General features: G+C 54.9%; 1 protein-coding gene across 1 annotated transcript; it reads right to left on the bottom strand.

The window, feature by feature from the left end:
- Window positions 1–455: 455 nt before the first annotated feature.
- CIBAR2 (CBY1 interacting BAR domain containing 2) lies at window positions 456–11,859 on the bottom strand. The gene is given in 11 exon segments (XM_027119905.1): window positions 456–1,148; window positions 1,634–1,732; window positions 3,524–3,637; window positions 6,601–6,788; window positions 7,533–7,538; window positions 7,596–7,752; window positions 7,825–7,843; window positions 7,845–7,891; window positions 9,747–9,853; window positions 9,856–9,961; window positions 11,833–11,859. Coding segments are annotated over 11 exon segments (1,161 nt in total). The 3' UTR covers window positions 456–857.
- Window positions 11,860–12,799: the final 940 nt, after the last annotated feature.

Genomic DNA, 12,799 nt, shown 5'->3' with positions numbered 1-12,799 from the left:
CTGTGTTAGGACAGCCCTGGGAGATGAATCACCTGCAACCAATAAGGACTCTGTGGGGCTCTCCTGGGACAGACCCACCCAATGTCCTCCACCTGACTCTTGTTTGTAGAAAAACTTTAGCCTCCTAGGCTAGTTCCCCGAGTTCCAAAGAATAAATTTAATCAGAGAAATGAGAAAATGCAGAAGCTAAGGAAAATAGTCAAGCCAGACAAAATAATAAGAGTTCAGCCATTAAACAAAGCCAAGGACCTTTAATTCCTCCTCAAGGGCTATAGATAATATTCTGCACCATGTCCTTTGAGCTGTTTTGCAGGTACGGAAACCCCACAGGTGGAAGAAGTTAACTGGATGCTGCCCAGTTACCTCACCACCAGCCAATCAGAAGAATGTCCACAAGGGACTTCCCTGGTGGTCCAGCGGTCAGGACTCTGCACTTCAACTACAGGGGACCCGGGTTCGATCCCTGACTGGGGAACTAAGATCCCACAAGTCGCACGGTACAGCCAGAAAAAAAAAAAGAATAAAGGAAAAATGTCCGAGAGCTGATAACGCGCCCCACAGTCTCCCTCCCTCACCCTGTGTTTAAAAACCTTTCCTGAAAGTCGTCGGGAAGTTGGGACCTTTTGAGCACCAGCTGCCTGGACTCTTTGCTTGGCGCCTGCAACAAATCCTGCCCTTTCCTTCACTGCAACCCGGTGTCAGTAAATTGGCTTTACTGCACACAGGCAAATGGACCCGAGTTTGGTTCGGTAACACACGTTCACACGGGCTTAAACACCCAGAAGCCCAGTCATAAGACAGGAAATGAGACGCAGCAGGAGTCAGGGTGAGATGCGCCCACGTTTATTGAACACCTGCTAGGTACCAGGTGTCCTTCTGGGCACCCTGATCCCCAGAGCAGCCTGTGAGCTGAGTGATGTCATTCCTGCCAGACAGATGAGGAAAGCGGGACTCAGAGGACACGGGACTTGCACACGGCAGAGCCTCCGAGCATCCAGCCTCAGCCCCCTTTTCCTGACTGGGGAGTTCTCGTCCTGGCGATGCAGCCCCTTCCCCTGTCCCCTGAGGTCCTCCACGGGGTCCTCCTCGGCAGACTTGTCCTCACTGGCTGCTTCTTTTCTCTGGCTCCGTACGGTGCTCTGGGTGCTCTAAATAAAAGAAATACAACAACAGAATCATCATCACCATCACAGCAACAACAGCGATAATAATAATGACAGTGACAAGCATCGTTTCCTGAATGTTTCGGGTAGATGTGTTCGCCTAATGCCACAGCCCTTTGAGGGGGTTACTATCATTGGCCCCACTTTGCAGGTGAGGAATCTAAGGCACAGAGAGGTTAAGGAACTTCCCCCGGGTCACACAGCTTGGGAGCAGTGGGTTTGGACCCAGGCAGTCTGGCTGGGGACCATACTTCCTCCGCTGCCTTTCAAGAGAATTATTCAGAAAGCATGAGACGCCCCTCACCACACTGTGGTTCCCTGAGTCTGCTTCAGGCAGGTCGGGTCAGACTCAGGGCCACCCTCCCACTCCCCAAGCAGCACTCCCTTCTCAGACCCGAGTTCTCAGCCGGCCTCTGGTCTCTGGTCTCTTCACCTTGTCACAGGTGTTACGCCCCACCCCCAGTGCTCACCTGGGCGAGAAACCACGGGACGGCCGGGGGCAGGGTGGTGTCCGTGAGCAGCCGAGCGTCATAACGCCCATGAACTTCACGCATCTTGGCTCTAAAATCCTGCCAGGAGGGTTGGATCCGGTCAGGAAACAAAGAAAGGGGTGTCAGCGGGAAAGAAAGACGTGGGACAAGAAGCCGGTGCCCAGGTAACTGCAGGGACCCCCACCTACGCCAGGTCCGCCTAGGAGTCTCCTGTTTCTTATTCCTTATGATCTACTGCAGAGCGGTAAGTGGGCATTTTCATCCCATTTTACAGATGGGAAAACTGAGGCCCAGAGGCAAGGTAACATGTCCATAGTCATGCAGGGAGATTAGAGATCACACTGCCCCCCGACCAAAATAAAGCAGAGTTGAGTGAACGCAGCAGAGCCCAGCCAACCTTCACTGACCCTCCTAGGATGGTTTTAAAGCCATCCACAAATTCTTTGACACTTCTCCCATCAGGAGCTGGACTATAATTCTCCTCCCCTTGAATATGGCCTTAGTGACGCACTTCTAAGGAACAGAATGTGGCAGACAGGATGCTCAGTTTCTTCGGAGCTTAGGTCACGGAAGGTGACACAGTGTAATTCTCTGATGCTCACTCTTGGACCAGCTGCTGTGCTGTGAGGAAGTCCACGCCCCATGGAGAGGCCGTGGGCAGTTATTCAGGCTGCAGACCCCACTGCAGACCCAGACGGGATGGGCGTCACTGGGGTACAGCTCATGCAGTCGCCCAGGGCCCCCAGCTCAGAAGGACTCTGCCATCTTGGAATTGTTAATAATTATTGAACAAAGGGCCCACGTCTTCATTTTGCCCTAAACTCTGCGAATCACGTGGCCCATCCTGGACCCAGATGACAGCCATCATCTACCACACACGGGCGAGGAAGCCTTGGAAACAGCTCCGGCCCCAGCTACGGATTGGCTGAAAGACCGGAGTGAGGACAGCCCAGCTGAACCCAGCAACCCTAGAGCCACAGAAGATAATCCCGGTAAACGACCGCTGCTTTACACCACGAGGTGTGACGCAGCACATTAGAGATAACTCAGATGGCTTTTTCTAGATCCTCATCACATCAGGTGTGGGTAATAAGCACTTTGTCTCCCTCCGAAGTTCAGCAGGCATCAGCCTGGCGATGCTTGTTGTTGATTCATTTGGTTTTAAGCACCCAGGTGATGGTCATGAACGTGGATGGGCCAGAGAGAAGGTGTTGGGGAAATTCCCCACCTCTGGTTCGGTGCCCAGGGGCAGATATTTAAAACAGTTCATTACAATGAGCCTTCAAAGTTCAAGACACTGCAGAATGTTGCCAACAAAAACTGCTTCTATCAAGACAAAACCAACAACTCAGCCATAAAAAAGGACAAACTAATGCCATTTGCAGCAACATGGATGCAACTAGAGAGTATCATACTAAGTGAGGTAAGTCAAGACAGAGAAAGACAAATACCATATGATATCACTTATATGTGGAACCTAAAATATGGCACGAATGAACCTACCTACGAAACAGAGACTCACAGACAGAGACATTAGACTTGTGGTTGCCAAGGGAGAGGGTGGGAGAGAGAGGGATGGACTGGGAGTTTGGGATTAGCAGATGCAAACTATTACATATAGAATGGATAAACAACAAGGTCCTACTGTACAGCACAGGGGACTATATTGGATCTCCTGGGATAAACCATAATGGAAAAGAATATTTTAAAAAAGAATGTTGTATGTGTAAAACGGAGGCACTTTGCTGTACAGAAGAGATCAGCACAGCATTGTCAATCAACTAGGCTTCAACAACAACAAAAAAAGACAAAAACAACCTCCAATTCAGCCCCACCCCCCAAATAGGAGATGAGATGTCCGTGACCCACCTCCAGATCTCTCTCCAGGTCGTAGCTCTCCGGAGTCTGGAAGGCACTGGAATACACCTCCACAGCTTTGGCGTGGAAGACCATCTCAATGGTCACAAAGTCCGAAAAAATTTTCTATGGGGAGAGACGCCCAGGTCACATAAGTAACACTGTCAGGACTGTCCTGGGGTCATCTCGACATGGACCAATTGGGGGTGTGTGTGTGTGGCCGAGGGCTTAGTTGTCTTTGCAGGGAAGGTCCTAGGTGTGGAATTTCAATATATTATTTCTAATTAATTTATTTTTGTTGAACAGATAATGCATTCCCATAGTTCAAAAGCTGCCTTGCACAGAGATTGTTCCAGAAATGTGTGAGGCCTTGTGGACTTTCTGAGGGGCATCCTTTTCTCAGCTCTGTCAACCTGGGCTCCTCCACTCAGCTTGCGCTTCTCTCATTCTGAGGTCAGGTTGATGGCTACAAACTTTCAGCCTCTGTCACCCACGGGCTGTAAGTGGGTCTTATGGGAGGGGGAGGGGATGCTACTGGCCCAGAAGCCCCACAACCTGATAAGCCAGCTTGTCAAAACATTATTAGTGATGGAAACGTTGGCTTCTCTTGATCAGATGGTTCAGCTTGGCTCAGTAAGCTCTCACAGAGCTCCTACTGCGTGTCCGGCTCCAGTGGGGGCTTCTACCATGTGCTGGGCCCAGCACAAGCTCCTACTGTGTGCCAGACCTGAGGGGAAACTCCTGCTTTGTGTCAAGTCCAGCACAGGCTCCTACTGTGTGTCAGTCCCCTCCTACGTGCTGGGCCCAGCACGAGCTCCCACTGTGTGTAGGGCCCAGCACAAGCTCCCACTGTGTGCTGGGCTCAGCACAACCTCCCACTGTGTGTAGGGCCCAGCACAAGCTCCCACTGTGTGCTGGGCTCAGCACAAGCTCCTACACCGTGGCAGGCCCCAGCAGGAAACAGGCTTGCTGTTGGGGGCGGAGCCTGCAGTTTGGAGACACACCTCTTCCTGTCACGTGGGAAGCACCTGGAAGAGGCGGGCCAGAGGAAGCCGCTAGGCCGCCTGGGAGAAGGAAGGGGCGAGGGGGCCAAAGACTGTGCTGGAAATCCCTGGCTGCTGCCTCCTCCCGTCCTGCCCCCGGGAGGCCGTGCTGGTGACAGCAACAGGCCGCGTCCTGCCCTTTGCCGGCCTGTGGCCCCCGAGGAAATGACGTATCCTCTCAAGCCTCAGTTTATTCGTCTGCACAGGAAGGACAGGAGTGGTCCCAGTTCACAAAGCCCTACGAGAGATTCAGTGAGCGCCGCGGCTCTCGACCTGCGGGCCCCTCATCAACACCAGCCTCACCTGGGAGCTTGTCAGGGATGCACATTCTTCGCCCCACCCAGGCCCACTGGATGGGACGCCAGGGTGTGCCCCCCGTGTGCGTTTTAAGGAGACCGCCAGGGCATTTCTGACGCGCGCTCAGGTGAGTGAACCGCTGCTTGAAAGCATGGCTTACATTCTTTTTAGAGGAGCCAGAGAGTTATTTTGTAGGTACTTCATTAGAATCGTGACCTAAAACTGATAGAGTGGTAATGATTATTTCAAGTTTGGGCTTTTATCTCTTTTAACATTTGGAGGTTTGGATAAGCGTCTCTTACAAATGAATTCCCCCAATTTTAAAGGATGCCCATGTTAAAATGTATGCTTCTGCTGGCCGCCGACCGTGCAGAACCTTGTGTGCTCTCGCCGGCCTCGAAAACGTCAGGTGCTTGATAATGGTCTGCTGGTGCTTTTAGGTTCTGCCTGCAACGTGGATGCTTGAGCAGTAATTACCACTGTTTCACTCGCTTCGTTCGTTCATTCTTTTTCCCAATATTTACTGAGTACCCACCAAGTGCCAGGCCCTAGACGTGGTGCCCAGGACCCAGGAGGGGACGTGGCAGGCAGGGGGTCTGCTCTGTGGCTTCGACGTGCAGTATAGGAGGTGGCGTGGAGCAGTGAGATCTCCCCTGCTGTCCGCCATCACGGGGTCTGCGTGAACTCTGTCTCCCAAGAGCGTCAGCTCTGTGAGGACGGGGCCTTGCTTTGCTGGCTGTGGTGTCCCCAGCCTCAGGCATAGCGCCTGGCACACAGTAGGTGTGTATTCAACATCTGTGAGATTCACGAGTGAATTAAAGATACAATGAATCCACCCCCTGGGATAACTGCCCCCAGAGGGAGCGGAGCAGAGAGTGTTAACAGTTGGTCGGACCAGGTCTGGGGGTCCAGGTGAGTTTCTCTGAAGGACAGCAGGTGTGAACGCGATGCAGAGTAGGGGCAGAGCCCTCCTGGTAGAGGACACAGCCTGTGCAAAGGCCCTGAGGTATAAAAGGTCTTGGTGAACTCTTGGAGCGTGGAGTGGTGTGTCCAAGGGAAGGCTGGAGGGCGGGGCTGGGGCTTTGAAGCCTTGGGGAGGATTTCAGCCTTTCTCCTTGGAATGAGGGAAGCACAGGAGGGTGTTACACCCGGGAGTGACAAATCAGAGCTGCCTTTTGTGAGAGCCTTGGGGCAGCAGTTTGGAAAATGGACTAAAGTGGCAGGGGGGCAAGAGTGGGTGCGGGGGTCTCTGTGACCATCTTGCCCTTAAAGACGCTGCCTCCCTGAGGCCTCTTGTAAGAGCTGGGGCTCTGGGCCTGGGGCTCTGCGTGTGTCGGGGTGGAGAGAGGAAGGGTTTGTGCCCCTGGGGCTGTGCAGAGAAAAGGAGGAGGGTCCTGTGGATACTGTGCGGAAAGGCAGGGGCTGGGGGGACAGACTCTGCCCAGTTCTCCTGGTAGGCGGGGGAGCTTGGCCAGGTGCTGAGAGCGCACGGCTGCCACTGCTGGCTTCCGGGCAGGACAGCTGCCCAAGACAGCTGCCCAAGCAGCCGGCCTCTCCCCGCCGCGGCCAGGAGGAAGCCAGGATGAACTGTCCTGGGAGTCAGGGCCCTGAGAGCCGAGCAGGCACAAGCTCACACACACAGTGTCGCAGGGAACACACATGCACTCACACATACACAGGTGCACACCCGCCAGAGCTCACCTACGGGGCAGCCCAGAGTACTTCCGACCAGGGACCGACCACCCCCACCTGGAGGCCCTTCAGCTTCTGTTCCTGGAAGGCATCCACCATCTCCTCCAGCTGGTGGGAGGTGCGGCTGGCATCCACCCAGGCCCTCTGCATGCCGGTCTCCGCCTGGCCCCAGAGATACAAAGTGTCATGGGGGCTCCATTCTGGATCATTCTCTGTCCCTTCACCCCACCCTTGGGCCAGCTGTCCTGCGTCGTGGGAGTCTCTTGCCAATTGGTTTTGGAAGGAATGGCCGAGTGGGACCACAGCGAAAGGGGCAGCTGCTTCTTGGACAGACCCTCTTGTTAGCTGTGTGACCTCAGGCAAGTCACTGAACCCCTCTGAGCCTCAGTGTGCTTGCCTGCAAACAGGGGACGGCTGTAAGGCCTGCTTTGCAGGATTGTTGCAAGCATGAGAGTGGGCTCAGCTGAACTACTGTTATGACAGGTACTCCACGTTCGCTGATAATTAATTCCCGCATGTGGAACGATTTTAGGTAATTAACTTACTGGTTGCCTTGTTTGGCATCTATATGGCCTGACTCCACAGCAGGCCTGGCACCTGACGAAGCTGGATTTCAGAGCCTGACGCCTGCAGAGCTGAGTTGGGGGTTGCCCCTTAGCTCTCTGTGTGACCTTGGGCAAGTCACTTTTCTCAGTTTCCCCACCTAGAAGTACCCACCTCCTGTGAGCAGTGAGTAGGTAACCCTGACAAGGAAGCAGGCTGTGGAGGGGAGTCTCTCTCTGACTCGCTGAGTAGCATCGCTGATGGGACGGAAGCCAGGTCTCCTGAGCCCCGGCTGATGGCTGGCTGTCCCAGAGCCTCTGACTCTGCTGTCCTAAGCCCGGGGCCCTGCACACACCTGCCCAGGTAAAGCTCACCTCGGTGTTTTGTGAGGCCGTTCGTTACCTGCGTGCAAGCCTGCCTTCCCCAGACAGACTTGCGACACTCACCTGGGGCTGAAACAGGTGGCTTTAGGGATTCAGGTCAGCCAGCGGCCCCCGTGGAGGGGGCACGGTGATGCACGGCCCCGGCCTCAGTGCCCCCCGGCCCCTGCCTCAGGAAGGATACGATGGTCTGCCTCTGGGAAGGGGACTTCTGCCTGAGTCTCTCCAGTTTTTCCAGTTGTTTGAGCTCCTCGTTCCGGACGTGTTTGAATTCCTTGATCTCAGCCTATGGAAGGAGGAGGGTGCTTTCCTGGGGCCCCAGCCCCCCACTTGGCCCGCGCCGCAGCGCCGTGCTCACCTGGGTCTGCTTCATCTGCGCCGTAGAGCTTCCGGGGCTTGACCACCTTGGTCTCCAGCCTCTCGACCTGGGGGCACGCGGACATAACACAGTCAGAGCGGCTGGAGCCGGGCAGATGCTGGGGGGCTGCACGGCCACCGGCCTGCACTTACAGAGTGCCGTCTGCATGTCCGCAGCTGCACGGTGGGCCCTCCTCCCACCTTGGGGTTGCGAGCACGGGCGACACATTTCATCTCGCTGAGCCCTGTTTCCTGGCCTGTACAATGGGTATGAGGAGGGTACCCGCCCACGGTTTTTTAGCAACTGGTTGGGACCCAGCGCTATTTCGTTTCTCCAGACTGCCTTAGGTCTCACCAGGGATGCCGACAGAGCCACCTGGCACACGGACTAGCGGGGAATTCAGAGCTGACTGTGCTGTGCGGCATCCAGGGACATGGCAGGGTCAGCGAGGGGGACACCGCACGCCCCTGAGTCAGTGCCTGTGTGCCAAGCCTAAAACTAGACGTGAGGATAAACAATACCAGTACTGGTAACAGTGGTCACAGTTAAAGCTAGTGTGGGTTAAGCGCTTACCCTGTGGGTGTCACAGTAGAACAGGTGTAGGAGTCCCCCCAAGGGCTTCTTGAAACCCTGATCCCCAGGCACCACCCCAGAGCTTCTGACTCAGCAGGTCCAGGGTGCAGCCCAAGAATCTGCCTTTTTCTGACAGGTTCCCAGGTGAGGCTGGTGCCTGGAGGATGGGGTCCCCTGAGAGTCGGGTTTGCCCGATGGGCCAGGGGAGCTGGAGTCCCCACCCAGCCCCTTCCTCCTCCATTATGGCTTATGGCTCTTGTAAACGCAAACCTAAAGAAGAAATAATTTTTTCCCAAGTGCTGAAAGGGAAAGGGACTTATCCCTTCCCTTTCCGTGCAGTATTCCTTTGAGAAAACATGCAGTTGTAAATCCTTTCTCTGTCCCTTTGAGATGGATATAAAGCCTTTAAAAACTGAAGAAGCCTCTGGCTGGTTTTACAACCAGGAAAGCCCAGTCATCTCTGAACTGTAAACTTGGGGAGCACAGCGTCTCCAGGGAGTTTGCCTGGTGCCCGGCTCCCAGCTGTACCTACCTGCTTGTCAGAGAGAGGTGAGGTTTTAGTTTTCTTTGGATAAAGATGATTAGCCAGCCCAGGTGGCCACCCAGTCGCCAGGTGGAATTAGGAAGTCCTGTGTGACAAAGGGTGCTGTCCCCTTCCCTGTCCTCAGGGGGAGTGAGGTTTCTCTGTCTTTGCCATCACTTATTCAATCGCCTGTGATGTGCATTACCTCTGACTTAACGCTTATTCAATAGAAAACTGTTTCATTCTTTTGTACCATCGCAGAGAGGATTTTTCTGGGCTGGCTGGAGTTTTGTTTTATTTTATTTTTATTATTGTTTTTTTTTTATTCCAAACTCCTAACCCTTCCGTCTCCAATGCTCCCTCCCCCTTGGCAACCACAAGTCTGTTCTCTATGTCTGTGAGTCTGTTTCTGTTTCATAGTTCATTTGTGTCATATTTTAGATTCCACGTGGAAGTAGTGATGTCATATGGTATTTGTCTTTATCTGTCTGACTTACTTCACTTAGTATGATCATCTCTAGGTCCGTCCGTGTTGCTGCAAATGGCATTATTTCCTTCTTTTTTATGGCTGAGTAATATTCCATTGTATATACGCCCCATGGGGATTTTGATTTTTAATTCTTTCCCTAACTCCCTGCAGCCTCCTTGCCCTCCACAAGCCTCCAGGCTCTCAGTCCTGTAAACTGCGGTGTCACCCTGGGGAGGGAGTGATGTGAGCGTCCTCACTCTGGGGACACCTTTGGAGGAGATGCGTCCGCTGACTGTGGACCCTGCCGGCCGGCTCCAACTCTCAGATCCCCCCGGGAAATGGGTCCGCTGGGGCCACTCGCTCCCCTCGGCCTGCCAGGTCCTCGGCGAAGTTCCTCAGGGCGGCCCGCATCTCCGGGTTCTCCGTGTTGGTGAAGTCGATGAGCTGCTTGACCAGTTGGTCGGCTTGTCACGCAGCCGGGCTGTCTTGCGGGTGTAGGCGGCCAGCAGCGAGTAGAACTGGCTGAAGCACTTCTCAGCGTTGGCCACTGTGTCCCCCGTCACCCACACCTGCTGTCCCTGGGGAGGTGGGGGTCTGAGGAGCCATTCTGGGCACGGACGCCCAGCCAGGCCACGACAGCGAAACAGGGGTCACCCACCCACCGCCCTCCTCCTAGGTGGCAAACCCAGGCCAGGCGTCCGGTCCCCAGGATAATGCCCAAAGTCCCCGGGTCAGGCCGTCAAGGCAGATGCGGGAGACCAATGGGGTCACAGGGCTGGTCAGTGGCCGGGCAGGAGTGCAAACATGGGCTTGGCTCCTAACCTGGCCTTTCCCACCCGGGGGCCCTTACAGGGGCTTTATCTTCCCAGCAGAGTTGGTCTGTATTCCTCTTCTCTCTGAAATCCCCAGATTCTATCTTTTCCCCGAGCTGTTGACATTCTCTCCCTTCTCTACATCGTAAATCTTTATTAATAAACTTTTTTGGGCGGTGGGGGGACCAGTTTTAGGTTTACAGAAAAGCTGAGTGGAAAGTACACAGGGTTCCTACATACCCCCTCCCCGGCGCTCAGGGTTTCCCTATCATCAACCGCTTCCCTTTAGTGCCTGACCTCTGTTACCAAAGGTGCACCCATAGTGACACATTCTTAGTAACTAAAGTCCTTCGTTTACATGAAGGTTCCCTCTTGGTGTCCTGCATGCCGTGGATTTTGACAGGCGCCATCGTCAGTACCCTGCCTCCACCTTCACAGTGTCGCAGAGAACTCTCGCTGCCCTGAGGACGCCGTCCTCCGCCCGTGGGTCCCTCCTCCCTCCCCCAGCCCTGAACCTTTAGTGTGTCCTCCTGGCAGGCCGTTTATCACCATGTATCGCTTCCTGTTGTGCTTGGTTCCTCTCACCCTCTGCATCTTTCTGGGTCGGGCTTGCGGGGAGCGTGCTGACTCATCTTTATGTGCCGCTAGCCTGGGGCCTGCCCATCGCAGGTGTTCCATGAAAAAATACGGAGTGAGTGAAGGACCTGCTGGATTTCATCTTCCCGAGACAGTAAAGGGGGCACAGCCTCAGACAGTCGCCTTGCTCTCGCACCACTGCACCCTCTCCTTGCCCCTCGTCCCACCCAGGTGGTCACTGCCCCATCCTCTCTCTGTATGACCAAAGCCCCCAGCCTGTGCGTCCCTCCAATCACATCTCTAAAGCTGGAAGCTGAGAGGAGGGCCCTTTGTCCTCCTGACAAACCCGAACTGCTGCAGCCCTTTACGGTTTGCAGTGCGCATCGTGGGTGTTACCCTGCAAACAAGGTAAACGGAGACCAGAGAGGTGCAGCATCTTGCTCCAGGTCACACAGCCGGCCGCAATCCCTGTCCCTCCACATGGGGTCCTTGGACCCCCTCAGTCAGAATCGCCTGGGACACAAGTTAAGCCTGTAGAATCCCAGCCCACTCTCCGCCAGACTCCCTGTGAGCGAGGTCCAGGGGGCTGCATTTTTAAAGAAGCCCATCAGGTGGTCCAGGGGCACCCTCGAGTTTGTGAGCCCCAGAGGAGCCAGGCGTGGAAACAGCTGGGTAAGGGGCAAGTTGAGAAGGCAGTGATAGATTCAGGCTGCAGGCAGTGGGGTCGGAGACGATTTCACAGAGGGGGTGATGCCTGATGGGGTTTTGAGGTATGAAGAGGGGTTTCCCAGGTAGAGATGAGTGAGGGAAGTTGGGGTGGCCCCTGTGAATTTAGCTACCCCAGGGCTGTGGGCAAAAATGCTGGAGAAGCAGACAGAGGCCAGATTCTGGAAGCCTCCATGGTCTCTAGACCTCCAGGTGGGCGTGGTGTGGGCGGGAGAGCATCCTTACCACTGCCCCCTGCCCCAGCAGTCCAGGCGGCCCCATCTGTCTTGGTGCGTCTGGCCCCGAAAACCCGGCCGCCCCCTCCCTCCCAACCCAGGCCAGCGTGGGGCTGCTCACCTGGAGAGAACGATGTTCATTGTGGCTGGAGACAGCAGCTGTCCTGGTCCTGGGGTCCAGGGCCCCAGGGGTCCCACAGGCCTGGGAGAAGCCACACGGGGCTGGGTGCAGCTGCGTGGTCCTGGCTCAAGGGATGCTGCCACCTGGTTACCAGGCGACGTGGCCACCTGCAGTCACCTTGGGAGGAGCCTCCGCTGGTCACTAAGGCAACCTCTCCCCGGGCCAGCCTCCCCTAGCGGATTAGGAGGCCTCAACCAGCCTTGTGCTGGCCCAGGTGGGGTCGCCGAGAGGCTCCCACTCTCCCGGTGAAGATGGAGGTTCTTGTGGACCTGGCAGCGCTGGGGTTCCCCAGGAGGTGCGGGGACCGGGCTTAGGGCTGCTGGCCCTGCGCCCAGCTGTGCTCGTGGGCCGTATTGCTGGGGCTCCGCCTCCGAGAAGGCCACGCGGCCTTTCCCAGGCTCCTAGGAGACTTGGCTACTCAGGGGGGGGTTGCGAAAAAGCACAGCGAATCGCTGCTCGGCGCTGAATCGAGGGGACAGGGCACCAGCCCACAGGGACATCTTCAACGCGTTAATCATCATTTTACTGGCCTTTCCCCCCTTATAAACACTATCTGCTCATTGCTAGAAAAGCAAGAAAACAACGATAACACAAAAAGAAGAAAATAGAACGGCACATACAAAACTGTGCTAACTGAAGTACGGTACATTTTGCTCATTGTAGGATGTGTGCAATTCAGTGCATCTCCGTTTTACCTGAAGGAAAGAAATAGGCAACTAACAACCCCAACAGTAAGAGATTGGGCGGGAAGAGGGGAAGGTAGAAAAGCAGCATGTTGGTAACTTGCCATGGAGGACCCGCTGCACAAGTCTGTTCACTTTGTATACGTCTGAAGGTCTTTATAACGAAGTGTGTGTTTGTTTTTTTTAAAGTGTATATGAAAGCGAGGACTTTATTTTG

Source organism: Aethalodelphis obliquidens, unplaced genomic scaffold (assembly GCF_003676395.1).
Source record: "Aethalodelphis obliquidens isolate GAN/ISIS:26980383/991018 unplaced genomic scaffold, ASM367639v1 scaffold20, whole genome shotgun sequence".
Lineage (NCBI taxonomy): Eukaryota > Metazoa > Chordata > Mammalia > Artiodactyla > Delphinidae > Aethalodelphis > Aethalodelphis obliquidens.
Note: the sequence above shows the minus strand (reverse complement) of the source record. Positions and strands in the feature narration are given on the sequence as shown.